The 27,143-nt window shown below is 39.0% G+C and overlaps 4 protein-coding genes, 1 long non-coding RNA gene and 1 pseudogene across 5 annotated transcripts; 4 read left to right on the top strand and 2 right to left on the bottom strand.

The window, feature by feature from the left end:
- Positions 1-571: 571 nt before the first annotated feature.
- LOC125479370 lies at positions 572-1,489 on the bottom strand (annotated as a pseudogene).
- Positions 1,490-5,231: 3,742 nt separating this feature from the next.
- LOC103952139 (acyl-lipid (9-3)-desaturase-like) lies at positions 5,232-7,178 on the top strand. Its single transcript, XM_018648644.2, has one exon. The coding sequence runs from the start codon at positions 5,504-5,506 to the stop codon at positions 6,851-6,853; it is 1,350 nt and encodes a 449-aa protein (XP_018504160.2). The 5' UTR covers positions 5,232-5,503; the 3' UTR covers positions 6,854-7,178.
- A 1,675-nt stretch (positions 7,179-8,853) lies between these two features.
- Positions 8,854-9,375, top strand: LOC125479371 (LOB domain-containing protein 22-like). The gene has a single exon (XM_048588615.1). The coding sequence runs from the start codon at positions 8,854-8,856 to the stop codon at positions 9,373-9,375; it is 522 nt and encodes a 173-aa protein (XP_048444572.1).
- A 3,593-nt stretch (positions 9,376-12,968) lies between these two features.
- On the top strand, positions 12,969-17,822 carry LOC103952159 (ATP-dependent zinc metalloprotease FTSH 4, mitochondrial-like). The gene is made up of 7 exons (XM_048588381.1): positions 12,969-13,207; positions 14,004-14,094; positions 14,297-14,560; positions 14,883-15,119; positions 15,224-15,348; positions 15,722-16,198; positions 16,581-17,822. Exons 1-7 carry the CDS (start codon positions 13,181-13,183, stop codon positions 17,514-17,516), a joined length of 2,157 nt encoding a protein of 718 aa, XP_048444338.1. The 5' UTR covers positions 12,969-13,180; the 3' UTR covers positions 17,517-17,822.
- A 1,551-nt stretch (positions 17,823-19,373) lies between these two features.
- LOC125479313 (probable leucine-rich repeat receptor-like protein kinase At1g68400) lies at positions 19,374-21,537 on the bottom strand. The gene has a single exon (XM_048588503.1). It carries the CDS (start codon positions 21,428-21,430, stop codon positions 19,463-19,465), a length of 1,968 nt encoding a protein of 655 aa, XP_048444460.1. The 5' UTR covers positions 21,431-21,537; the 3' UTR covers positions 19,374-19,462.
- A 1,235-nt stretch (positions 21,538-22,772) lies between these two features.
- On the top strand, positions 22,773-26,808 carry LOC125479353. The gene is made up of 4 exons (XR_007259939.1): positions 22,773-23,595; positions 24,159-24,266; positions 24,363-24,475; positions 24,570-26,808. It is a non-coding gene; the product is annotated as an uncharacterized LOC125479353 (long non-coding RNA).
- Positions 26,809-27,143: the final 335 nt, after the last annotated feature.

Here is a 27,143-nt window from a genome sequence, read left to right on the forward strand (position 1 = left end):
ATCTTGTGGAGAAGATGATACGCCAAATCCATCTTGATTGGTGCCATTCGTTTCCAATGCTTGCACTGTATTTATCTTTTTTGTACTGTAGGGCGTGTTCCTTAATCATTTCCCTTGTTGCAGCGTTTCACTCGTCTAGGTGGCAAGCTCCCAAAAGGTGTTTTGCTCGGTCCACCTGGTACTGGAAAAACCATGTTAGCAAGATTTTTTAATGTGACCAGCACACAAGGTGGTACACCGCGTGTCACTATACAAATGGTGGTATATGTATATTAAAAAGTTAATAACTTAAAAAGTAAAATTTCTTATCACTTACATAAAAATACATGGTGTACTACTCATGTTTCGGTCACAAATGACTCTTGCTAACAAGAAAATTTTCATTGTGACTAGAACACGGGTGGTACACCATGTGTTTTTATGTAAGTGGTGGGAAATTTTATTTTTTACGTTATTAACTTTTTAACACACATATTCCACAATTTGTATAGTGACACGTGTTGTACCACCTCGTGTGCCGGTCACATTGAAAAATCTCTCCATTGCTGAAGAAGCAAGGGTACCTTTCTTTTTATGTAGCGGCAGAGAGTTTCAAGAGATTTATGTTGGAAGTGGCTCTAATCCCCCAAGCTTTGCAAGTGAAGGCTATATTATTCGACTCATGAACCTTTCTCAAATGGTAGGAAGAGCTCGCTTGCTTCGGGTAGGGCAAAGAGATATTCTCCCATTATGTGTACTTGTAATGAAACCCTCCTCATGTCAATATTTGGAGTCCCGTATTCTCCCACGGTCCCGAGCATCATGAGATGGCACTCCTTTTTGAACTCTTTTATAGCAAAGAGAACGTTCAGAGTTCCAATCACGTAGTTATTCTGCGTGAATACTGCTCTTGACCGATCAATCATGAAGTAAAGGGCAGACCGCTGTTCCTCGAAATGGACAACGGAACCAGGCTCAAATGACTTGAAGACTTCTGACAAGAAGTCGAAATCACAAACATCACCAATGTAGAGTTCAATGGACTTTCCAGTGAGAGCTTTCCAACAATGGATACGATCATGGATGGAGGCGATTGGAGTCAGGGAACCAAGACCAAGCTGATGGTCAAACAGACGGCGTACAAGGCTATCAACAATGGCAACCTCGTAACCCTTCTTGGATAGGTGAAGGGCTGTGGCCCAACCACAGTAGCCATCCCCACCAAAGACCATTACTCAGCTGTGATTTAAAGCTCCACCGGAGCTCTCATTGGCGCCATAGCTGGGTTCATTTGGGGCTTCCCTACTTGGAGAGAGTGTGGTTGCACGCACCGTGCAAGTACCACTTTTTGACCTCTCTTCTTGCAGGAGGATCCTCCCAAATAGGCCTTGGAAGTCTGAAAATTTAAAGAGGTAGGAAATGCTCCCGAGTCTTGGATCAACGGTTTGATGTAGTGTTTACCACCAGAGGAGAAATTTAGAGAGCAGGAAGTTGAAAGCAAATGTGCCATCAATGTATTTGCTTCCTCTTACTTTACTGGTATTCACATATACCTGCAAGGCATTATCCAAACTGTTAAAATCCTTCATTTGTTTCTTTGACAAGACGATATGTATTCTAAACTATTCTAATATACAGTCAAAGGATTCGAACTTGGGTTCAAACCACAATAATCGAAAATCCATCTGTTTAAGTCCTAATAAGTTTCATGTAGTGATTTCATGACATCATAACAAAGAAAGCAAATATTTCCAATGCAGCAAACACCCAATAATCTTTTGCACAGAAATATTCACACATAAAGCATAATTCTTTAGACACCCAATACATTTTTATCAAATTTACACTCTTTTGCTCTCTCTTCAATTTAAGGTTAGCAGGCATGGACCTAACGCCTAGGCGTTAAAGAGGGAAACGTAGACGGTTTTTTAAATTTAGAAAAATTTATTACATGACATAGAAAGAAATGCATATTTATATCTATAAAAATATATAATTATATTAGAATACATAAAATGCAAAATAGAAGTTACCAATTGGCTATTGTCATCACCTAGGCGGTTTAGGCATTTTATCTTATTTTTCAAACATCTAGAGATTAATTATGCTGTCTAACGCCTAAGCAAGACCTAAATGGAACATTGGCAGGGCCTAGACAGGAATTTGTAGAACAATGCTTCAATTAAAGAACATAACTAAACTAGCTTGAAATTCATGGAAAAAAAGCAGAAGAAATAAAAAACTTAATTGAGAAGATAAGTATTAGAGTGAGTTCTTACTGTGACAGGATCAGCAGAGATTGCGGGAAATAAGTGTGATGGAGGGATGATTTTCTGTTTGGTGTGTTGAGGGACTTAGAGGAGGATGGAGAAGAATCGAAAGCAATAGGCAAAGGTTAAACAATCTAAGGTTTCTGAAAAATGATTTCTGCACTTTTTTTTATTACGCAATTCACTTTTCATCTTAATTATGTGTATTATTTCTTTTTTCATTTGTTTTATTTAAGGACTGTTGGATAACTATTTTATTTAGTTTTCAGTTTTTTAATTTTTAAGTTTCAGTTTTTAATGGTTTTCAGGTTTCACTTTTTAAAAAACTTAAATTTTATTTCATAACAACTTTCATTTTTTAGTTCAAAAAAAAAAATTAAAAAACTTAAATCCAAAATAGTGAAAATTCAAGGTCAAACTTTGAAACTCATTTAAGTAGTTTTCAATTTTTGATTTTCATTTTGTTTCAAAAGTTGAAAACTGAAAGTAGTTACTTTTTCAGTTTTCAAAAAGATAAAAACAAACAACTGAGAACGAAATAATAATCAAAGTCCCTTAGTGATTCAGAAAAACAAACATAATAGTGCAAAAGATGAAAGGAGAAGTGTAGAAATCACCCCTTTCAATGAATCATCAGTTTTCTACGGAGATTTTTTTCGATGTTATAGTCAAACCATCCCATGTTATAAAAGGAGTCAACACAAGACCGCTATTAATATTATGGATTCGTAGTATAAATAAGATTTCACACATTATTTTTACCTCTCATATACATTTTGTTATTTTTTAGCATTATTTTTTTTCAATTCATTAGTTCTAACGGCCAAAAGTTAAGCGGTGTGTGAGAAATAAAAATGGTTGTGTGAATAACACCACCCTATTGTCACACTCTAGCCTAGGCCCGCACCACATCCCTAGCTCGACTTCACCGTAGCACAATATTGTCTGCTTTGAGCCTCAACCATGCCTTCACAGTTTTGTTTCTGAGAACTCACACGAAAACTTTCTAATAGGTCACTCATCTTGAGATTGCTCTCGTACGAACTGGCTTAACTTCGGAGTTCCTACAGAACCCGAAGCCAGTGAGCTCCCAAAAGTCTGTCTCGTGCTATGTAGAGATGAGAATATACATATAAGGCTTACATGATCCACTCCCCTAGGCAATGTGGGATGTTACACCTATAATATATAAGCTTAGTTTTAGTTACGATTCGTGAAACTAGATTTGAATCTCATTTTGTCTCATGTAACTCAAAAGTTGTCATTTTACTCTCTGAAATTCAAAATTTGCTCAACTTTCTTGGAACTCGATTTTGATTCCATGTTAACCTTGAAACTCAAAAATTGTCATTTTATTATATAAAATACAAAATTCACTGCACATTGGCTTAATTCTGTTAATTCCGTTATGTGGACTTGATTTGGGTGCACCAATAAATTTCTTTTCTATTTTTTTCATCTCTTGAATTTCTTTTACTTAATGTTTTATGATTGTTGAATGTTAACTGATATTGGAGATTTATAATCACATTCATTGGTATAAATAGCGTAGTTTTATTGGGTGGTGGGTCTGATGTATGTTCTAGGAGGTGACTTTTGAGTTTCAGAAAGAAAAAAGAGTTTTCAAGTCAAAATAAAACGAATTTTGAATTTCATGAAATAAAACTGTGAATTTTAAGATCAAAATCGAATCGAGTATCAAATAGCATAACTAAAAATAAATTATATGCATAAGAACAAGATTCAATGTAAAGTGTGCTCGTGAGTTGCAAAACTATTTCATGGGTAATGATTGTGCCAATGGGGGATGAAGATATTTTCTCATATACTTCGCGTATCCATGTAGCATATTCTTATTTTAATTTTTGGTCGGCCAAGTGGGTATATTCCAACTTGCATAAAGATATTTTGATAGTTTCCCGAAAAAAAAAAATATTTTTTAATTGGTAACACAGAGATACAAAATTTATCATTTTTATTCAGAATATAAAAAATAAAAATAAAAATTCGAACACATAATTTCGAATGTAATATTGTACACCACATGATTAGTTTGGGTATTCATGGAAATGCCGTATTTAGCATGAAAAAGCTACATTTTTTTGCCTTGTCGGGATTCACCAAATGGTCCAAATCTACGTGTTTCAATCCTTAACGTGGAGAGATTTTTTAATATGATCAGTATACGAGGTGATACATCACGTATCATTATACAAATGATATAATATATGTATTAAAAATTTTATTAACTTACAAAATAAAATTTCTCATCACTTACATAAAAACATATAATATACCATCCGTGTTCCCGTCATAATAAAAAATTTCTCCTTAACGTGGTGGGTGGCAGCATTGAGAAGTAAGTGTAGGGACCATTTGACGACAAGGTCCACTGAATTCCGACTTAACACGAAACAAGGTGTCAATGTCGCACTGCCTCAAACTATTTACCTGTTTTAATTATCTCAGGTAAGTTTGCAACGTTACACAATGTTTTACTGTTTTCCGTTAACTTATGTAAATCAATATGATTATTTTAAAAAAAAATTAAAGAAAATGGTTTGAAAGTTTTGAGTTTTAATCTAAAAGATAAAAATGTATTGTAAGTGAATAGGATAAGGAGTGACTTTTTAAAGTAAAAATATCATTTTCGTTATAAATGAACAGTACATGAATGTGTTAAAACTCCCTTATTTTAAGCCACTGGTGAACTCCGAAAAACAGAAGATTTTTTTTTTTTTTTAAACAAATGATATTATTTACAGAATAAAAAAATGGACTTAACCTCATAGTGGAGTAACGGAAACTTTAACGAAAAACTCTTGGTACTGTTTATTTTAACGAAAAATCATATTTTTACACTAAAAAAAATTAATCGGTATTATTTATTTTATTATTCGTTAAAATTCAAAATTTTTAAATTTTTTTTATTAATTTTCCAAAAGATTAACACTTTTAAAGAGTTGCAAAAACAATACAACTCTGCGGTGCTTGTTCAATTCCAATACCCCCACCAATTGCGCAAATCGTATCCCCTTCAAAAACTACAAAACAGCATCAGAAGCCGAAAAACAGAGAAAGCAGAGTGAGCTCGAAAAATTCAAAAAAAATAAAAAAAAAACCTCCGAATTCAAATCCTTTCCTCCCCAACATGCAATAATTATCAATCCACAGAAAAGTCTCTTCCTTTTGGAAAACCCAGAGAGGAAGAGTTCAGTTGGGAATCGAAAGCTTTTTCCTCCCAGATCTGTCCAATGGCGGAAGACTCAAAGAAGTACATTTCCCAGGGAAAACTCAGCACCCACAACAAGCCTGGAGATCTATGGATCTCGATACAGGGCAAGATCTACAACGTCTCCGATTGGGCCAACCACCATCCCGGCGGTGAGCTGCCGTTGCTCAGCCTCGCCGGCCAAGACGTCACGGACGCGTTCGTCGCCTACCACCCCGGCACCGCCTGGCAGCACCTCGACCAGTTCTTCACCGGATTCCATCTCGAAGACTATTCTATTTCCGAAGTTTCCAAAGATTACAGGAAGCTCGTCAACGAGTTTACGACAATGGGGCTTTTCGAAAACAGTGGACACAGCGTGCATTTCTATCTGTTTCTGGTGGCAGTGCTGTTTACTCTGAGCATCTACGGCGTCTTGTGCTCCGACAGTGGCTGGGTTCATCTGGGTTCCGGCGTATTGATGGGTTTTCTCTGGATTCAAAGCGGGTGGCTTGGCCACGATTCGGGTCACTACCAGATCATCAGAAGCAAAAGGGTGAACAGATTCGCCCAGATCCTCACCGGAAACTGCCTCGCCGGCATCAGTATTGCGTGGTGGAAGCGCAACCACAACGCCCACCACATTGCCGTCAACAGCCTCGAATTCGATCCGGATCTCCAGCATATGCCTTTTTTCGCGGTGAATTCGAAACTGTTCAGCTCCCTCGCCTCTTATTACTACGACAGGAAGATGAATTTCGATGCTTTTACTAGGTTCATGGTTAGTTACCAGCACTGGACTTTTTACCCTGTCATGTGTCTTGCTAGGATTAACCTTTTTGCTCAGTCATTTTTACTGCTGTCATCCAAAAGATTGAGGGTAAAAAATAGGATCCAAGAAATCTTCGGGCTTTTGGTGTTTTGGATTTGGTATCCTCTGCTGGTTTCTTACCTCCCCAATTGGGGTGAAAGAGTAATGTTCGTTGTGGCAAGCTTTTCCGTCACTGGAATCCAACATGTGCAGTTCTGCTTGAACCATTTCTCTTCAAGTGTTTATGTCGGAACCCCTACAGGGAACGATTGGTGCGAAAATCAGACGAATGGATCGCTGGATATAGTCTGCCACCCGTGGATGGACTGGTTCCACGGCGGATTGCAGTTCCAGATCGAGCACCATTTGTTTCCGCGGTTGCCCAGAGGCAACCTCAGGAAAGTTGCCCCCCTTGTCAAGGAACTCTGCAAGAAGCACAAGCTGCTTTACACAAGTGTGTCATTCTACAAGGCCAATGAACTCACCGTTGGGACGCTGCGCAAGGCAGCACTGCAGGCTCGCGATCTTGCCAGCCCGGTTCCAAAGAATTTAGTTTGGGAAGCTGTACACTCTGTTGGTTGAGACCAGATGAAGAACGTTTGAATGTGAAGCTTTTTGTGAGATTTGGATGGTGTGGTTATTTGTGCCTAAGGACAATAATGTTATTGTTGTTGGAGGGGTATGGTAACTTAATTTTGATTGATATCTTTGAGGGTGGTGAGAGCCTTGATTTCAATTGGAACAAAATAATAATCATCTTTTAGGATTGCTTCCAAAATTCTTGTTTAGATATAAACTTATTGTGCGAGTTTGTAGTAGGAGAGTTACCCAGTGTTGTTCGCGGTTAATTTGAGGCGTTGTTGTTCACGGTTTATAGAACGAATAATTGGAGATTAATTTATGTGTATGTGTTTCATGTGTTGAGAAGAATCATTTAGCTAGCTTTCATCCGTTGATCGCTCAAACTTCAATTTTATTGCTGCCGTTTCTCTTTGTTTAGTTGTTAATTTCAGTTTTCAATTTAAGTTCAATTCACTCAAATCCCTCGTTGAAGTTAGTTTTTAGTATTTGTTTAGTTTGTGCTGATTAACAACCCTTCTAATCCTCGAAATAGAACGATCCTTATTTCCTTGTACTATAATTACATCTTTAGTAGGGTTTAGTTTACGTGTTAGTTTCTACCACATCAAATTTTAGCGCACATCTGCTAATGTGATTAGTTTGTTTCTGATAGCTCAGTTTGCCATTTCATTGGTGCTTTTGCCCTCTCCATCTCCCTCTCCCTTTCACTGTTCCTTTTTGTGCTAGTTGGGATTAGTTGATGTCAACTTTGATGGCATTGGTTCAGATCCAATTCCAAAACAAACCCTATGTCTTGACGAGGGGCTTTATTTTCATGCAACGTAATAGTTCAATTGTTAAAAGTACACTATAAGAACAATACCAACGAATAATTGAAACAATACAAAATTACTATCAAAACACAACGACAACAAACAAATAAACTCTCAAAATGACAAGTTTCAAGGTGCAATATGAAATTTATGTGAAGCATATGGCATCAACTCATTTTCAATTCCCTCTAATTTTTACAGTGCATTCCAAAAAAGTTGAGTCTTAGTTCCATGGAACTTAAAATTCCCTCGTCCAAATGCAAGGTAAGTTCGCACTTGAATGTTGTGTCATCTATTGAAATTCTTGGGTTGCCCAAATTAAAAAATATTGAAATTCTTCGAGTTGCCATCCATAATATGAATAAAATGCTATTCTTATTATATTTTTTTAAGGAAAACTAATTAAAAAAATTTGAAAACATTTAGTTTTAACAATAAGAACAAAATAAAGGGTAAAGTGAATAGTATCAGGATTGACTTTTTAATGTAAAAACGTAGTCTTTCGTTAAAGTAAATAGTACCGTGAGCCTTTCGTTAAAGTTTCCTATTTTTTTACCACATTTGTATCGCATCTTTAATAGAGATGAGACTCACATATGTCGGTGACTTTATCTCTATTAGAGAAATGGTACAAATGTTGTATGGCAAGAGAACTTCTTTGGACTAAAAAAATTTAAAAAAAAACATGTAAAAAACAATTAAGTAAACGACTGAAAAGCGAAATCCTGCTCAGCAGGTGAACTAATGAGCAGCATGGTATTGGCTCATTTGGGTTTGTAAGGAAGTGAATTGATTTGGTGATTAGGATTTTTATTTCAATCTATTATGTTCTAGTTTCAAATCATATCCTTTTTCATTGCAAAAAAATGTGCAATATCGCAACGCAAATTTTAGACCAGACTTGCAAACCATATGATTTGTACATTAATCGATACTTAATCTCATTATCAACAACAACATCATATAATTTACAAAAAATTAATTTCTCTAACGTCACTGTTTTATCGTTAGGGTCTAATTTTCAAATTTCTTAAATGGTACAACCACGTGAACTATAACCAACACCTGCGTCCCCGACTTTTCTCCCAACACCAACAAAAACTACTCTCTCTACTGGAATCTCTCTGCCCTCCCTCAAAATTTTCCGATCATTTCTCAAACCGATAAAAATAGCCTACAAAAATCTCGATGACGAACCCCCAAAGTTGCGCCGCTTGTAAAAACCAGCGAAAAAAATGCACAGTGGATTGCCCCTTGGCCCCCTACTTCCCCTCCAGCTACCCCACAAACTTTCACAACGCACACAAACTGTTCGGCGTCAGTAGAGTTGTAGACTCGACAAACTCGTCACCGCCCTCTCTCCCCACCCCCGCCATGTCCACCATCTTCGTCGAGGCCGACCACCGGGCCAAAGACCCTGTTGGCGGCTGCCACGCCGTCGTCCGGTCGCTGCTCTGGTCCATCCACCGGCACCAGGCTGAACTCGACAGCGTGCGCTACCAGCTCGAACTGCTCCGCAGCGGCGGCAATGTTATGGCGATAGCGCAGACGTTGGAGGACTTTAAGGACAATGTGGGTACGTGGAATGTGTATGATCATATGCAATTTCATCAGGTGCAGAAGAACTGTTCTCAAGAGCAAGAAGATCAAGGCAATATTGGTGGAGGAGTTGCTCCGCAGCCTCAGGAAGAACAGGCCAATGTGTTTTGATATTTCTCAGTTTTTTGAGTTTTAAGCCATTCAAATTGGTTTGTTAAGTAGGAATAACAGTACACAAGTAACTAAAGATTAGTAAGTTCTTCGAGAACTGATTACTAACCAAATCCACATCTGCCTACATTAATCCATTAAGAAGGTAACTTTCAATTTATTTTTCAAATTAATGGTAACAAAACCTAAATTACTATTAAGACAATACTTCCATTCCCCAACTGGAAGATCAACTTGTATGTAGGACACAATGAACACCGTCATGATAGCGTCACGTGCCAATGATACAGGGTCACATAGAGAGAAACTAACAAATGTCTTAGTACTATTGGAGCTGGACACCACATTAGTGGTGTACCGTGTACCTGTTCCATACAATCATCCGCTTGAGCCTCCAAAGATAAGGGTACATAAACAAACATTTGATTACCATCAAAAGTCTACATTGAATCCCATCCAAACTAATGGATGTAAACAAATAGCATGTCCTTCTACTAAAGGGGTTGGAACGCCTATATGCCTAATCTATGCAGAGTAGGCGCCCTGTTCAGTAATACGGGATGCTCTTTCATAACTTCCTCAAGTATCTCCCATACATCCAGCTATTTTTTTACGAATTTTACTCTTAGCAACTCCTATATTGGAAGCAAATTGTTGTCTAATGAAACCATGGATTGCATATACCAATTTGTTTCAGAGTTTGTAATGGATCCAGATTATTGAAGGAACTAATCAATTTAGTAAGCAGACCAAGGACAGTACCGGGAAAGACTCGAGAGTAGAGCACTGCAGTACTGAATATCGATGTGCTCATATCATATGTACATGAAAGCTTTTTTGTTTCTGGAATATACTATATATGATTTACATGTGCATGTTCAACGCAGAAATTATATGCCTGTGCAGTGCGCAGCTGCTCCATAGCTCACCCAATTGGAGGAGGATTCACTCCCCTCCTAATCTATCTCCCCTTCCCTCTCTTCTTACTTAAACAGTTACAATTAAACCACGTCAATATTTATATTTATTTTTTTTAATAGAGACAATAAGACAAAAACAATGTGTGAGAGAAAGGGATGTAAATAGAATGGGAGAGAATCCTACTACTATTCAGTTAGCCTTTTCTTTTGAAACTAATCATGTTCATACTCCAACTTGTACTTGTGAACACGTTTAGTAAAAACACTTAACACTGCTGATACGTTGTAATAATGATTTTTGAAGAAACACTTATTCATCATAAAGTACTTCCCAAGTTTTTTTTCTAAGAAACACTTGACTTTTTAATACAAAATTCAACATATTTATTATAAAACTTCTAAAATACTTCGTACATAAACAGTCTTAAACGAATTCTAAGAGTTTGATAATAGTATGTCATTCTTGATTGAGAAAAATAAAATGAATCCCTCCAAGAAAAAAAGCAGTTCTTACCTTCATGTACGAGTAGTGAAGAACCATAGAAAACCTTCCTATATTTCAGGGATGGTTACGAGGAGAAGTCTCTGGCATGGATTTCTTAGTCGAGTTATATTCGGATATGTTTAGCAATCTTGAAAGCTCCTCTGAATACTCCAGGGAGGCAAAAGGCAAGGGAAGAAAGCTTAAGATTCATTGTATGGCAGGCTCGGCTTCAAAAATGTATTAGGAGCTTCTTCCTCATACGGCTTCTCTAGGGATGGAGGTAAGCCCAACTAAAAGAGATTTTTCAATATGACCAATACAAGGGATGATACATCATGTGTCATTATACAAATGGCAGGATATGTGTGCTAAAAAGTTAATAATTTAAAAAATAAAATTTCCCACCACTCTTATTAAAACACGTGATGTACCATTTGTGTTCCCGTCATAATTAAAAATTTCTCTAACCCAAACTTCTGCGGTTAAGAATTTTGTACACGGGCTCGTCTTTATTATGGACGCTTTATTCTGCAAGGTGAAGAGCTTTGCTTGGAGATAAGCTCTCCTAAAGAAAGAGGTAAGATGCATGTAGCTTCGATCAGAAATTAGAATAGTCTTGATCTAGAGGAGAAATATGTTAGTGTGCTCCTAATACGGAATGGTAAATCACATGTTATTATATAAATAGGAGAAAATATTATTTTTTAAATGTCTCTTCACTTGTATAAGGACATATAACGCATTACCCATCATTTGGACGCACTAAAATATCTCTCGATCGAGGGAGACAGAAAAATGCCATTGTTGTGGGGTTTGTTTTTCTTCCTTTTCCTACCCTTGGGCCTTGGCAGCCGGTTGGTTGTCGACTAAGGATTTGGGTTGGGCCAAGGCAATTGTCTTATTTATATTCGGCTGTTGGTTCAATCAATCTATGACAACAATAACCATATGAAAGACTGGCTGGTGAAGGTTGCACCACATTCTAGATTCTACACTCCCATTTAATAGACTGTTTTTATTTTTATTTATTTTTCGTTTTTTTATTTAGGAGGGGAACTTGTTATCTTTTTCATTAATTTTTAGGAACCAAGGCAATGATATAACCTTACTAGTTTTAACTTTTGACACAGAAGATAAAACTTTTTATTCAAAAGGATCCCTTGTATTGGCATAACTTTCTATTTTGATTTATGAGATTTAAAATCGATAGAGATGGTCTTTGAGTTGTTTACCGTCAATTATTTTGATCATTCCATGGAAAATCTCCGTTAAAATAAGAAAAAAAATTGAGAGTAAGAATTCACCATGATACATTACATCCATGCATAATATTATGAAAAATAGAAATTATATATTTTCTCACCATCCCTACAATCACGTTTATACCATATATGTCTTTTTCATTTCGTCGGAGATGACAAAATTACCTTAATTTTTGTCAAATCAGTTTGACCTATTGTCTATTATACTGAGAGCATATTTGTTCTTTTGGTATTTATTTATCTAAGATTTTTCACAAAAAAATCAAAATAATTGACGGTGAACAAACTCAAGGACTACTTCTATCAATTTCAAATCTCATGGATCAAAGTAAAGAGTTATGCCAATCTCAAAGACTATTTTAGCTAAAAAACTAAAAAAAAATGATGGAGGAAAGAAACAAACACATGACCCGAAGACTAAAGGTTACTATTTGAGCTACAAATTCTAAGCTCATTATGCATGCGTGCGCAAGAATAAAATGATCTAGGAACCCACTAGCAATACTCAAGCTACACATGCTTTGTTTGCTAAGTCAGGAGGCGTTACATTCGATTTTTATGAATAACGAATTTCATATATCGTTATAATATGTGACTCAATTCGAATCTTTATCCTCCATGTCGTTTGTAGCTAATGCTTTTGTACGAATACTCTCCATACCACGAACCCCAAAGTTAGGAAAAGCAAAATGTCTATCAATAACAATGAACAAAACCCTAAAAAAATTAGCGGACGATGAATTTCAGGCAAAAGGAAGGTCGGTGTACATCCAATCCATGGAACTCAAAAAATATCCATCCCTCCAAGGGCAATGTGGAATTCCAAATATCCACGCCTCCAAGGGTAGAATGGGGCTCTAAATATCCATCCCCGAGGGCAACATGGACATTTCAGATCTAATTATGCTATATGGACCCTAAAATCTCTCTCCTCCCCCCCTCCCCCAACCCCCAAAAACCTTTATCTTCCAAAGCTCCGGTCTTTCCCCCGTTTTCCTTCTCATTTTCTCGCCATCCAAACACCACCGCCAGCTTCTGAACCGACCCATCAACGCCACCGGAGTTTTGATTTAGAGAGAGAAAGGCCCGGTGAATCTAGAGAGAGAAGCAATCAGACATTTTTGGTCTTCAAGCAAGAGATGGCTTTGAGGCGCCTGATCACTCAGGTCGGTTGAATCTCACAGCTGGGGGTTCCCAAATCTATAAAATTTATGCAATTTTCAGCTTTTTATATGCAATAGAATTGTTTTCCCAATGAAATAGCTTGTTTCTGTTAGTTGATCTCGGAAACCCTAGTTCCTGTATTTTGATTGTTCAGTAGTAGTTTAGGAGTTTGGTATTAGGTTAATTTCTGCACCCGTTTTGTTCATGTTTACGGTGTTGCGGTGTACGGGTTTGTTTCGATTTTGAGTAAGGAGATGCTTACATTGTGGAGACGTTGGAATTTTGTAATTTAGATGTTGATATCTGTACCTATCGGGAACCCAAAATGAGATGGACCTTTCGGACTCGTTACGAAAATCGGGTGTTATCTGAATTTTCCTTTTCTCTTAGCTTTTTTTGTATCTAGCAGCAAATGAAGGAAGAGTTGGTTGATAACTCCTTTTAGGTGGTTTAAGGGCATATTATGATCGGTTGAGGTTGCGTTGTTCCTCTGAATAGGAGTTTGTGTTGTCATATTTTAAAGTCGGGTCACCTCTTTTGATCTTAAAAGAATGAAGAGGATTGATATATTTCTTGGAAGGAGGAAAATGAGTATACTATCATCCAAGTCCCTCCCCTTCCATCGTTGAGAACTTGCAATTAATGCCTTAATGAATGCTGTGCTCGAGGGTGTTTTTCCAATTAAGTTTTAATTTTCTATCTCAACGAGCAAAAGGATGGAACCATTTAATTGCCTTCTTAGACATACTTCTGTTGTTTCTTCGGGCTCTTTTTAACTCTATGTTCTTTCCTTAACAGGTTTCAAGGCATCGATCAGAGTTGGGACAACTGACAAAAGTGGTTCCCAGAACTTATTTTCCTGCCAACAGGTTAGGAGGAGGTGCCGGAGGTATGACATATTCAAAATATTTTGATTGGTATATTTCTTTTGTCATTCATTTTAAACTTGCAAAGAATTATGTTTCTTGTTCATTATCTTGTCAATTTGTTCCTTTAGGTACTTCATTGTGAGGCTTTAAGTGAAAGACAGAATACTCTTCTCCATTATCTTCACTTATAAAAATGATCTCTTTCTTTTAAACCTTATGCAGGGAATAAGTTTTTAAGTACTCACGAAAGCTTCAAGTCCAGTTATGTTGGCAATTTTGCTCGTAGAGTACGCGATACCGATGAAGCTAGTGAAATTTCCTATCTAAAAGAACTTTACCATCGGGGTGATCATGAAGCAGTGATAAGAGCATTTGAAAGTCAGCCATCATTACATTCTAACCCTTCAGCACTTTCTGATTATGTGAAGGCATTAGTAAGAGTTGGGAGGCTGGATGAGAGTGAGTTACTCAAGACATTGCAGAGAGGTGGGTAATGGAACACGGTTATGTTTCCTTTTTAATTTCTACCAAAATTATACCCTAGTTCGTCTTTATCTTGTAGACTTGTCTGGAAGTGTGCTAAGCTTATGGATGAAGTAGAGTTTAGTAAAGTTTAGTTGGATGGCAGTTTTTTAGTATTCTGCTTTTATACAATTAAATTCCCTTTTTCTTGTGTTAAGTTTATAGGGATCCTAACCTTCTGTTGAATTTTCTGTGCGAACAATGTTACGCTTAGCACATACTTTTTTAGAGTTTTTCCACCTTGACCTGGCTTATAAATTTGACTCCTTGTCTACAAATTTTGTAGGCGTCGCCAACTCTGCAAGGGAGGAAGAAAGCTTTGCTGGCTTCTCAGTTCTCAGTAATGTTGGAAAATCAACAAAAGAAGGTATTCTTGGAACTGCAAGTGCTCCTATTCATATGGTGGCTAGAGAAGGAGGTCAGTTTAAGGAGCAACTGTGGCGTACGATTCGCACTATCGCACTGGCCTTTCTTTTGATATCTGGTGTAGGAGCACTCATTGAGGATAGAGGAATAAGCAAAGGTATTATCATCTCTTGGTGCTTTAGGCTCTTCTGCCAGTTGATTAAGATGCATTTTGAAAATGGTGAAAGTTTTTCCTTTTAATTTTCCATTTCCACATTTCAGGACTCGGACTAAATGAGGAGGTTCAACCTAGCCTGGAATCAAACACAAAATTTAGTGATGTAAAGGGTGTTGATGAAGCTAAATCCGAGTTAGAGGAAATTGTGCACTATCTTCGAGATCCCAAGGTAAATGAATCAACATTATGTACTGAAGAACATGTAACATGAAGACCTTTTAGTCATCACCCTATGTCTCCTAGTTTCTGGGATGGGGGCAATATCATTGCTATTTCATCCAACATAAGGTGGTGATTTTGGAAGTGACCTATTGGAGCAAAGGGCTTGAAATGTTCTCGATTCACTCGATAAAATTTCCTCTCATTTGCATTGTGGTTCTTAAATCAATTCAAGAGTACAATCTTAAAAAACCTTGATCTTGTGGAGAAGATGATACGCCAGATCCATCTTAATTGGTGCCATTTGTTTCCAATGCTTGCAGTGTATTTATCTTTTTTGTAACTGTAGAGCGTACCCCTTAATGAGATTTCCCTTGTTGCAGCGTTTTACTCGTCTAGGTGGCAAGCTCCCAAAAGGTGTTTTGCTTGTTGGTCCACCTGGCACTGGAAAAACCATGTTAGCAAGAGCCATTGCTGGAGAAGCAGGGGTGCCTTTCTTTTCATGCAGCGGCAGCGAGTTTGAAGAGATGTTTGTTGGTGTTGGGGCTCGAAGGGTGAGGGATCTTTTCTCGGCTGCAAAGAAACGGTCACCTTGTATTATATTCATTGATGAGATAGACGCAATAGGAGGAAGCCGGAACCCAAAGGATCAGCAGTACATGAAGATGACCCTTAATCAGTTACTTGTTGAACTTGATGGTTTTAAACAAAATGAAGGTATTATTGTCATTGCTGCTACTAATTTCCCAGAGTCTCTGGACAAGGCATTGGTGAGACCTGGACGGTTTGACCGGCACATTGTTGTCCCTAATCCTGATGTTGAAGGGCGAAGGCAGATTATGGAAGCCCACATGTCGAAGGTAATCTTTTTATGATGGTTTTGATAGACTCTGCCTAGGATTTGAAAGGTCATTGGTTACAAACATCGTCTGCAATAGTCTCATCCATTACACATCGGAATGAAACATAATATGTTTGAGCATTATGGTTTATGGGCATATTTTGGTTGTCACTGTTTTCATTATATGACTTTGTATTTTAGATTGATTGAAAGAAGTTTAGGTTCATAAAACCAATTGGCAATATGGGAAGTAGCCCAACCTCTTATAAGCGCTTGCAAAGTTTCTACTTTCAGTGTTTCACTGATGTGGGACTCTTTTACCTTCACATCCTCACATTGGTGCAGCAGATTCTTTAGAACTAGAAGTCACTCCATGACTAATCAAGATGTTATTTTGACAGGTTCTGAAGGCCAATGACGTCGATTTGAGTATTATTGCTAGAGGAACTCCGGGGTTCTCCGGAGCTGATCTCGCGAACTTGATCAACATTGCTGCTCTGAAGGCTGCCATGGACGGTGCTAAAGCAGTGAACATGGCTGACCTTGAATATGCAAAAGACAAGATTATGATGGGAAGTGAACGCAAGTCGGCTGTTATATCTGATGAGTCGAGAAAGCTAACAGCTTTTCATGAGGGTGGCCATGCACTTGTAGCTATCCACACCGATGGTGCTCATCCAGTTCACAAGGCAACAATAGTTCCTAGGGGTATGTCGCTTGGCATGGTTGCCCAGCTACCTGAAAAGGACGAGACAAGTGTCTCCCGGAAACAGATGCTTGCACGGCTCGACGTTTGCATGGGGGGGCGTGTTGCAGAAGAGCTCATCTTTGGAGAAAGTGAAGTTACTTCCGGTGCATCAGATGATCTGCGGCAAGCTACTTCGCTTGCTAGAGCAATGGTTACAAAGTATGGTATGAGCAAACAAGTTGGGCTCGTCAGTCACAATTACGACGACAATGGTAAGAGCATGAGCACAGAAACTAGGCTGCTCATTGAAGAAGAAGTGAAGAACCTCTTGGAAAGGGCGTACAACAATGCAAAAACCATCCTCACCGAACACAGCAAGGAACTCTACGCCCTCGCTAATGCTTTACTAGAGGAGGAAACACTGACCGGAACTCAGATCAAGTCCTTGCTCGCTCAAGTAAACTCCCAGCAACAACAGCAGCAGCAACCGCACCAGCAAGTAGTTGCAGCAAAGAGTAACTCGCAGTCTAAGCCAGTACCACCCTCCACACCCAACGCGGCTGCATCTGCTGCTGCTGCTGCAGCCGCAGCTGCAGCTGCCGCAACTGCTGCGGCCAAGTCAACAGGCATTGCTCCTGCCGGATCTTAGCACAGGCCAGGTTGATAAGTTGCGGGCATCTATTCATCCGTGTCAATGTGCATATAGTTAAATTTTACTCTCACCAGCCTATCTGTTCGGCGTACCGTATTACGCTGCTGCCGCTGAGGTATATTTTGTGTATCTCCGTAGCCAGAATGACTGGGAATGTAGACGAGTTGAATTGCGATCAGTCAGTGTAGGAGTTACAAATTCCAATTAAGGCACTGGATAACATCCCCTGTCTATTTTTGATTCTTCATATTTCGGCCTCTCAGATGGTTTTTATTTATACAATAAAAAGTACTGGATTCTGAATTTTGGTCAAATTTTTTATTTTCCCTTTGCACTTTTCATTCCCCCTACAAGAAATTGCTCCGACGAATTCTGGTGTTCAAAACTGGACGGTTTGGTCATTTACAAGCAAATTGTATTCAGTTTTGCCATTTATTGTGTTACACGAAGTGTATCCCAGATCGTTGCGCCTTTCCTGCGGGTTGGAACTTAGCCGACAAGGAATTTCCCTATCTTTGGATCATACGGCTGTCATTCACCAGAGCTTCTGTCACCGGCTCCCTTGTCATCAGGTCACCAACTTTCTTGACCTTCCGGTACTGGACAGGTGATTTTTATCTTTTTTGTTTCTTTGGTAAAAGTACTGGACAGGTGTTAGCCCTTATAAAATAGACTAAAAAAATAGGAAAACTAATGAAAAGGGTTTGAAAATTTTGAGTTTTAACCAGGATTGACTTTTTAGTGTAAAAATATGGTTTTTCGTTAAAGTGAACAGTACTGAAAGTTTTTTGTTAAAAGCTCCCTAAAAAAATCCCAATGACGAAGCCCCAAAATTGCGCAGCTTGTAAAGACCAGCGCAAAAAATGCACAGGGGACTGCCCCTGGCCCCCTACTTCCCCTCCAACTACCCCACCAACTCTCACAACGCACTCGAACTGTTCGGCGTCGGAAGACTAGAACAACTCGTCACCGCCCTCCCTCTCCACCTCCGAAACCCCGCCATGTCTACCATCTTCGTTGAGGCCGACCAGCGCGCCAAAACCCTGTTGGAGCTGCCACGCCGCCCGGTCGCTGCTCTGGTCCATCAACCAGCACCAGGCGGAACTCGACCGCGTGCGCTACCAGCTCGAATTGCGCCGCGGCGGCAGCGATGTTATGGCTACAATGTGCGTACCGGGAATGTGTGTGATCATATACAATTTCATCAAGTGCACAACTTATTTCAAGAACAAGAAAAACAAGGCAGTGTTGGTGCAGAATTGACGAAAAATAAAGTCTCTTTTCTGAATTGAAACAAATGAACTCGTTCAATACATACTTTGGCTAAACTCGGCTATGTATTTGGCAAACTCTACTTTGTTGTGCTGCTGACATGAGGAGCAATCTGATGTGGAGGCAGGTACACTGTCAAGAACCCCGTCGAGCTTCGCCTCTGATCGGCGACGATGGGGGAAGTAAGGGGCTCATGGTTAAGCTCATTTTATCTCCTTCTGGTAAATCATTGATTCGATAAAATTTCTTCAAGCAAGCATAAGTATGCCTTAATTTGTAACAAAATCGTAGCTAATGGTGAACTTAAACACTATAGTGACAATAGACGAAGGAAAGGAAGCCATTAAGTGATGGGCAAGACCTTCCATCATGCGCCTTTTTATAGTGTTCTCCGGCCGGCGAATTCGGCGTGTATTTAGAAACGTGATTAAAACGTATCCACGGAGAAGATATTGTTATTAACGTTTGGCATCTATGAAGGTTCGGAATTTATTTTCATATCTAATTGTCATAATGTCAGTCATCTTGTAACTCGTTGACTTTGTGATACAACTTAAGGTTAGCAGATTTTAGGTTCGACTCGTCTTTTTGCAATTTCTCTTTATTCAATGATTCTTACAAAACATTTAACATACTATGCATTAAATTAGGCACAATGAAGCTTTTGGGAATCATGAAGTTCTTGCAGAATGTGAAGATGAAGAAGAACCAGAAGTGAGCTCATCTAAAATAAACTTAGCCCCATCTTGTCTAACACCCGTGTTCGGAATGCCTTCGATCATCCGATGCACAACGCTGATCGTCGGGCGATCTTTAGGCAACGGAGTCAGGCAGAGCAGGGCCACCTCCAAAAGAGCCCACATTTCGCCCTCCATTGCTCTGTCCCCCAACAGCTCAAAATCCAATAGTTCCCATGTATTGCACTCTTTCTGCACCGCCGTCTTAACCCACCCCACCAAATTCGTCTCACCTTCTTCCACCGCCATCCTCCCCGTCAAAATCTCCAGCAGAACCACCCCAAAGCTATAAACATCGCATTTCTGCGTAAACTTTCTCGGAGTTTTATTATTGGACACCATCAGTTCAGGAGCTCTGTATGCACTTGTTGATGAAAACGGAGCAGGGAGGAGCTGCTGGAGGCCTATGTCGGCAAGGCAGGCGTTCCCCATTCGATCTACCAATATGTTCGACGAAGTGAGGTTTCCGTGCAAGAGCTTGGATTTGCTGCAGCCATGGAGGAAGGCCAGTCCCTCTGCAGACCCGGCAGCGAGCTTCAACCTTGCGGCCCAAGCAAGCGGCGTTCTTCCAGGTCCTCGGTTTCCGTGCAGCGCGGAATGCAAGCTTCCGCCCGGGAAGAAATCGTAGACCAAAAGCAGCTCGTGGCTCGAATTGTGGTAGGCACCGAGGGCGGCGATGTTGGGGTGCCTCAGCCCGCCAATCTGCCTCAAAAACCCATCGATTTCCTTCCCGCCATTTCTCCTTTCCCTCACCCTCTTCACCACCACCGTATCTCCGCCGTCCATCACCACCTTGAAAGTGGCCCCCACGCTCCCCTTCCCCAGCATCTCCGCCGACGCCTTCAGCAGATCCCCCACCTTGTCGACGCCCCTGCACCCTTCCAACACCGCCATGTGTTCGCTTTCTCTCGGCCCACCACCAGGCCCATTTCCATAAGACTGGACCCACTGGGCCAATTGGGCCCCACTTTTACTCTTCTGTCTCGGGAACTCTCCTGGCCCGTAATGCTTGCTCACGTAACCGTATCCGTTGGCTGTCTCCCTGTGGGCCCCGCGATTTTTAGTGCGACAGTACCACGTGGCGGCCAACAGTACCACTAAAAGCGTAATAGCTGCGCCGACGATACTGATCGCGAGCAGCGCAGCGTTGCTGAAAACGCTGTCGTGTCGGTTCCGGGATTGTACGGGCAATTTAGCGGCCGTTGGATCGGAGCATTTGTTCGGCAATGGGTTGCCGCAGAGATTCTCGTTTCCGGCGAACGACGTCGCGGGGAATCTGGACAGCCACGGCGGAATTTCACCCGTGATGTTGTTGTGCGAAACATTGAAGTCCGAAATCGATGGAGACATCGAGTCCGCTGCGGCGAGGATGCCCGTGAACGAGTTGGACTCGAGGGCGAGAGTTAGCAAGTGAGGCAGCTGAGCGAACTCGTCCAGTGGGATTTCGCCGGAGAATTGGTTGTGCGATAGGTCGAGGCCCCGGAGGTGGCGTTGGAGGGAGATTCCGGCTGGAAGGGCTCCGTCGAAGCGGTTGTGGGAGAGGTACAGGTGGTTGAGGTTGTGCCACGCGGAAAAGTTGAGGGAGGAGGATAAGCGGTTGCGGTTGAGGCTGAGGAGCTTGAGATGGGAGAGTTGGGTGAGCTGCTGAGCCGAACCGGTCAGGTTGAGATTCTCGAGAACGATTCGGGTGACTCGGCGGGTCGCCGGGTCGCAAGCGACGCCAAACCAAGAGCCGGAGCAGGGGTCGGAGGAGGCGACCCAGGAGGAGAGTGAATTGAAGGGGTCGGCGGAGGATTTGAATGCCAGCAGGGCGGTGGTTTCTGGGTTTGAGAGAGAAAGAGAGAAGAAGGAGAAGAAGAAGAAGAGTGAGAAAAAATGAAAACTCTTCTGCTTCTGTAACATTTTCCTGATGATTTTGCTTCAGATTCTCAGGAAAGTTGGGGAAGAAAGGGAAGGAAGAGGGAAACAAAAGGAGAAATTTTTGTTAGTCACCGGAAAACTGATGATGTACCATGTATTTTAATATAAATAGTGAAAATTTTCATTTTTTAAGTTATTAATTTTTTAATACATTTATTTTATCATTTATACAATAATACGTAATATATTACCCGTATTTTAATCATAATAAAAATTCCCTCAAACAAAAAAGGGTCAGCTACAAGATTGGTAAATTACCGCCAGTAACTAGACGTTGAGACGGGAAAAAAGAGACGTTGGGTAAACGATAAGTGGTTGAGTCCACTTGTCAATTTGTCATGACTCCAAAGACTGTTCCAAAACTGCGGGAGAGTGTATAGATGAGATATTCGATCCTAGAACCTGTAATACTAACGTACAAGAAGTAAAAGCAGACCTTTAAATAGTACACCTTCTTCTCTCGTGCAAAATTAAAAGTCACTGGGAAGTATTAAGATTTAATTAAAGTTTTGATCCAAAACCGATTAGAACAAGTTTAAACTCTTCAACAAGACCTTTACATATCAATTTAAAACGCTACAGTCATTTTCTAGCATTCACAATCATACTCATATTCTAACAAAACAACTATCAAATAAAGCGTCGTGTGAAATTGATGTACATGATAATCCTACATTCTTATGCGAAAGCAGCGAAACATTCAGATAACATGATTAGACACCGCTACATAAGTTTTTTCCTAATATGTGAGTGGGGTAAAGTATGTATAATAAATAAGGGTTCATTTGTCGGTGGGGCTTTTTGTTGTTGCAATAAACACGTTTTGGGAGGTCGACTCTGAGGTGGTAGGCAGGGTGGTGGCCACTGCCAGTAAGTATTGAAAGAGACTCATTTGTTTTGATTTTCATTATTTTAATTGTCTGCTTATTACAACTATGAGTGTCCATGGTGCCTTTTGCATTATAAATCTTTATTTATTTTTTTGTCAAATGATATATTTTGTTAGATTAAATGTTAGATTAGTCATCAATGAAATTTAAACTCATTAAATATAGTCGTTTCAATTGTACCACATCTCATTGTTTCAAATACACTTGGTAGTATGATTTCAAGTTTTAGAAGCAAACTTTGCTTTATTGTCAAAACCAAAATCATTTATTGTAAAATGTAATGTTAATTAGACACATAAAATTAATCGCAATACTAACGCATCATTCAGTTGTACAAATAATTTCACATGTTATTTCTTTACTAAAACTCAAACTTGAGTGCACTGTTCACGAACAATGCGGACAAAAATGCTTCTTAAATTGGTTTTTTCCCGCGTCTTTTTTTCGGCTTTTTGCACAGTAAAATGGCGATTTTGCCCTCGCTAGCCACGCGTTCTTCATCGCTAGGCTTTCTTGTTTGATTTCTCTGCCTTTCGTTTTGCTTCTCTCTGTCGCCATTTTCTGCCGTTGCGTTTTTTTTTCTGCCTCGCGTGTACACCTGTTGGTCATCGCGGAAAGGAAAGCAGTGGAAAAAGCCCATTTGCTAATCTGAGGAAGGGGCATCCCTCCATTCACCGTTCTCGGGTTCTGTCGGTGGGGTCTTCTCTACCCTGCCTTCCCCGGTTTGCTCCACCGCAGCTTTTGTGCTTTCTTCCACCCCGTAGAACCCACTTTATTTAGATTGTCTGGGTCCTGCGATTTTGTGATAATCTTCCATGGGAAATGACTTTTGTTTGTTTTGGTTGGTCTGAGTTCAAATTGTTTGTTTTGGCTTGCTGTACATGATATGATCTTCAATTGAGATAATTTATGTGTGTTAATACTTTATGCAGTTACTTCTTATGTTCTGGGTGAGTCTCAACCTCACAGTTTTAACCTTGTTCCAATGGTGTCCCTGGATCGCATAATATATGCACTATTAATTTTTATTTTTTTTTATTTTTTTATTTCTTCCTTATCCCTTCTCTCTCTTTCCTCTCGCAGTTCTCCCGGGACTCAGGAGAGTCCTAACAACAAGATTCGAGTTTTGCATGTTCAAATTTGCCCCTCTATCGAAGAGTGCAATAAGCCCAGCTTGCGGTGGGTTTTCCAAATGAAGATGCAAGTTTTTTCTGGCTAATTTCAGGCATTTCCCACCTTTTTTTGGGTCCGGCGAAGGTAATAGGCGTACAACAGATTTTTTTTACTTACTTTCAAAATTGTTTTGTAAGTAATTTTTGTATCTATGAATTGCTTGATTCAAATGTTATATCTCATCTGCATGTTGAGGTTTTTTGGGATAAAGGTTCCCCACTCCACAATATTGATCTAGGGCTAGAGATTGATGACGTAGGACGTACTAAACCATCTAATTTGTCTAATGGACCGCATAGCTGTTGGCCAGAATGCTTGAAGTGGAAGCATGTAATATATCCTACAAACATGGGAAGAGAACGATGCTCCATATCGAGTTTTAAGAGATCACTTCAATCTGTTAGGGCTTTTCATACAATGGCTATGTATACATACAGATATATATATATATATACACACACACACACATATTCGATCATGTAGACCAAATTAGAATTGATTACTACTCTGTGGTGAACTGGATACATTCATTTTATGCAATAATTTCTTATATATGAAGAAATTAATGAATAACTTTTAGATTGAAGTTTAAATTTTGTAGTTTCTTTTTTTCTGTTAAGATAAAGACTTATTATGTTGTTCGATAGATGCATATTTTGCAGATAATCAATCTGGAGCACATAAAATATCTACCATACCGCAGTGTATGTAGATGTGTTCGCTTGGATGGATGGTCACGGTTCATGAATCAATTGGTATATGACGATTATGCCCCATCAACTTCCCAAAGTTTTTTAAGTTATACTGAACTGTTTCTTGCGATAATTATTCTTCTGTTAATTCTTTTGCAGCATCCTTATGTGCATTGTACGGGGTTCTAGTGTTTGAAGCCCTAGCCACGTACGTTGGCCAAGTAGATGTGCCATCCCTCATTGCCCTTTTCGGAGCTGCCACTACTGCTATGGTAATTTTCGCTTCTTAATCTTTGTAATAAACTACATTATGAAATTGATACACGCATTTGACTGGTGAATTTACATTTTGTTCTGGTAATGCAGATTAAAAGGCGAGGAGTTCCGTAAGCGCACCTTGGTGGGTTTTTCTGATGAGGATCCCAGTTTTCTCTGGCTGATTTCAGAACTTTTCGACCATTTATGGGTCCGAAGAAGGTGACACTCTATGCTCTGAATTGGCGTAGGTTGTGAATTCAGCTCACTTGCAGACTTGCAGATAGAGTATTTAAACTAAATAGTAAGTGTTGAGTCCTTTAATACTCCAACTTCCATTCGTGGCTTTCTAGAGTTCATATAGCAATCAATGATTAAATATATCTACATACGAATGAAAATAAATGAAATGAAACCGTAGTGAACTGGGCAAAAAGCCGACTTTACAATTGGTTACAGAGCTGGGCAAAAAGGCCACTTTGCAATTGGTCACCAACGAGGGTGCATCCACTTACAACTGGTTACAGGACTTCCTGTGAGTAGTTAAAGTCTTAAACTTTTGATTAAAAATTTTTATGGTTTTTTTTATCATTTTTGTTATTTCTGGTGTTGTTTCGAATTTTTTATTTTTTATTTTTTATTTTTATCCGATGTATATATGTGTAGGCACTCAAATTAGAGCTTTCTGTTCTTATTTTGAAGAAGGAAAACTATGGAAAGATAGGACTCCTATAAGATTTCGAGTTTTTGTAGGTTTTCAAGTTTTTCCTTGGCTTCAATTTTGGTTCTTGAATCTGTCTGTAATGTTTGCATTGACCATTTCATCGTTTTCGATTCCTAGAAAAATAGCAGTTGTCAGTCTGGATCCTGCCAACGATGCATTGCCGTATCCTTTTCATTTTTTTCGTGTTTTGTTGTTCGTAATCTTTGTTGTGTGAGTAGTACAAGGAAGCTCCTATAAGACTTTGGTTTTTTGTATCTGTAATGTTTGCGTTGACCATTTCATTGTTTTCGGCTCGCAGGAAAATTACAGTCGTCAATTTGGATGGTGGCGACGATGCATTTCCGTATCCTTTCTTTTTTTTCGGTGTTTTGTTGTTTGTAATTTGTAATGTTGCATTGTATTCCGATGTAGAATGTTGAGCCCTTAAATGGAGTAAAAGGTTCTATGTCAACTGCATCATTTCATAAGGGGATTTTATGTCAAATGATGAGTTTACAAACTTAATAATATTGTAGGGGTGAATGGTAGTCTTTGTGTTGGAAGTATCTAATTTTATTGTTGATTAGGGTACCAGTTGATCCACTTGAGTGCCAGATCTCGCAGGACATTGCTAATATCGTTGTTGCGTGGTTAGCCAATACCTTAGGAGCAGCTGAGTATGTATGGAACTGTAAATTTGAATTTCGAAATCGGTTTTCTGTGCAAATTTCGTTTTTCTGATTTTGGGGGTTTTGTTTTCAGGCTTGAACGCCATTGTTTTCAGAAGCCCTATGTACTCAAGGTAAGCAATTTATATTTTTGGTGGATTTAGAGTTTTGTTTAAGTTTTATTATATTGGAGTTAAATTTGGTTGTTCCTTGGAGTTGATTTTGTTTAAGTTTATATTGAAGATGAATTTGGTTGCTCCTCGGGGTTTATTTTTTTCAAGTTTTGGTGCATTTAAATTTTGTTTAAATCTTTTTCATTTTTTTTATCTATTTCCTTTTGTGATGATACATGCATGTAAACGAAAATAATGTATGTGCAATCCTGTAATAATGTATGTTTGATGAAATTTTTCTTTTTAGGTTTAAAGGTGTATTATTTGTTTCAGTGTATTTAGGACGAAACTTTTAACAATCTTAGGTAATAATAGCTTGCTGCTGCAATAATGATACAACATCGTCTCTTCTAAGGATAACACTCCTGCAAAAACTTAGACATCCCAATATTTTGCATTCTGATTACAAAGTATCTACCAAAAGTACATATCATTATCAATTGTACGATATTTTTAGATTGTTAGTGGTCTTGTTCTATTTTATATATTGACATACAACGTTAACATCCCGATCATTCTCCATTGTAAACGTGTTATCAATAGCAACGCATTCTGAGTTTAACATGGATTTCTTTTTACAGTGGGATTATCTACAGAAAAGTTCTCTAAAGATGGTTACAGCGGAGACCAGTATTCAGAACAGTGGACAAGCCTTTACAAGCTAATTCTGCCGGTAATAGAAACTATGTCCTTTGTCTCTTTGCTTCCATGCTTTTTAACATGGAGAGAAATTGAATTTGTATTTCAGAATTAGTGTTCTTGATGTTCAACTCTCATAGTGATCTTGATTCAGAATGAAATGACTATACTTTCCTTCCTACATTCTTCATGTATGTAAATAGTCAGCTATTGTATATATATTTACAAATTTTACATGTTCTATATAGTTTTGAAACTCGAAGCATAAGAGACCTCTATTTTCTGTATGGATATATTTCCAAAATATTTAAAACACGGGAAGCAACGCGCGGGCACTTTTTCTAGTATTAACAATAAGATCAACTTTGCATAATTTGCAGTAGACACCACCATCAGTGGGCTAATCACGTTTTTACTTGCAAATCAAGTCTACTTACCAAAATGTAATCCAATTATCATTCTTATTATTACCCACAAAAAGAAAAAGGGTGGTTTTCTCCTT

Source organism: the organism of the source record quoted next, unplaced genomic scaffold, assembly GCF_019419815.1.
Source record: "Pyrus x bretschneideri cultivar Hongxiangsu unplaced genomic scaffold, Pyrus_bretschneideri_v1 Contig28, whole genome shotgun sequence".
NCBI lineage: Eukaryota > Viridiplantae > Streptophyta > Magnoliopsida > Rosales > Rosaceae > Pyrus > Pyrus x bretschneideri.

Coding starts and splice junctions, on each gene's coding strand:
- LOC103952159 (XM_048588381.1), top strand. CDS start 13,181: ATGGCTTTGAGGCGCCTGATCACTCAG. Junction 15,120..15,223: donor GGATAGAGGAATAAGCAAAG/GTATTATCATCT, acceptor TCCACATTTCAG/GACTCGGACTAAATGAGGAG. Junction 16,199..16,580: donor TGGAAGCCCACATGTCGAAG/GTAATCTTTTTA, acceptor TTATTTTGACAG/GTTCTGAAGGCCAATGACGT.
- LOC103952139 (XM_018648644.2), top strand. CDS start 5,504: ATGGCGGAAGACTCAAAGAAGTACATTTCCCAGGGAAAACTCAGCACC.
- LOC125479371 (XM_048588615.1), top strand. CDS start 8,854: ATGACGAACCCCCAAAGTTGCGCCGCTTGTAAAAACCAGCGAAAAAAA.
- LOC125479313 (XM_048588503.1), bottom strand. CDS start 21,430: ATGTTACAGAAGCAGAAGAGTTTTCATTTTTTCTCACTCTTCTTCTTC.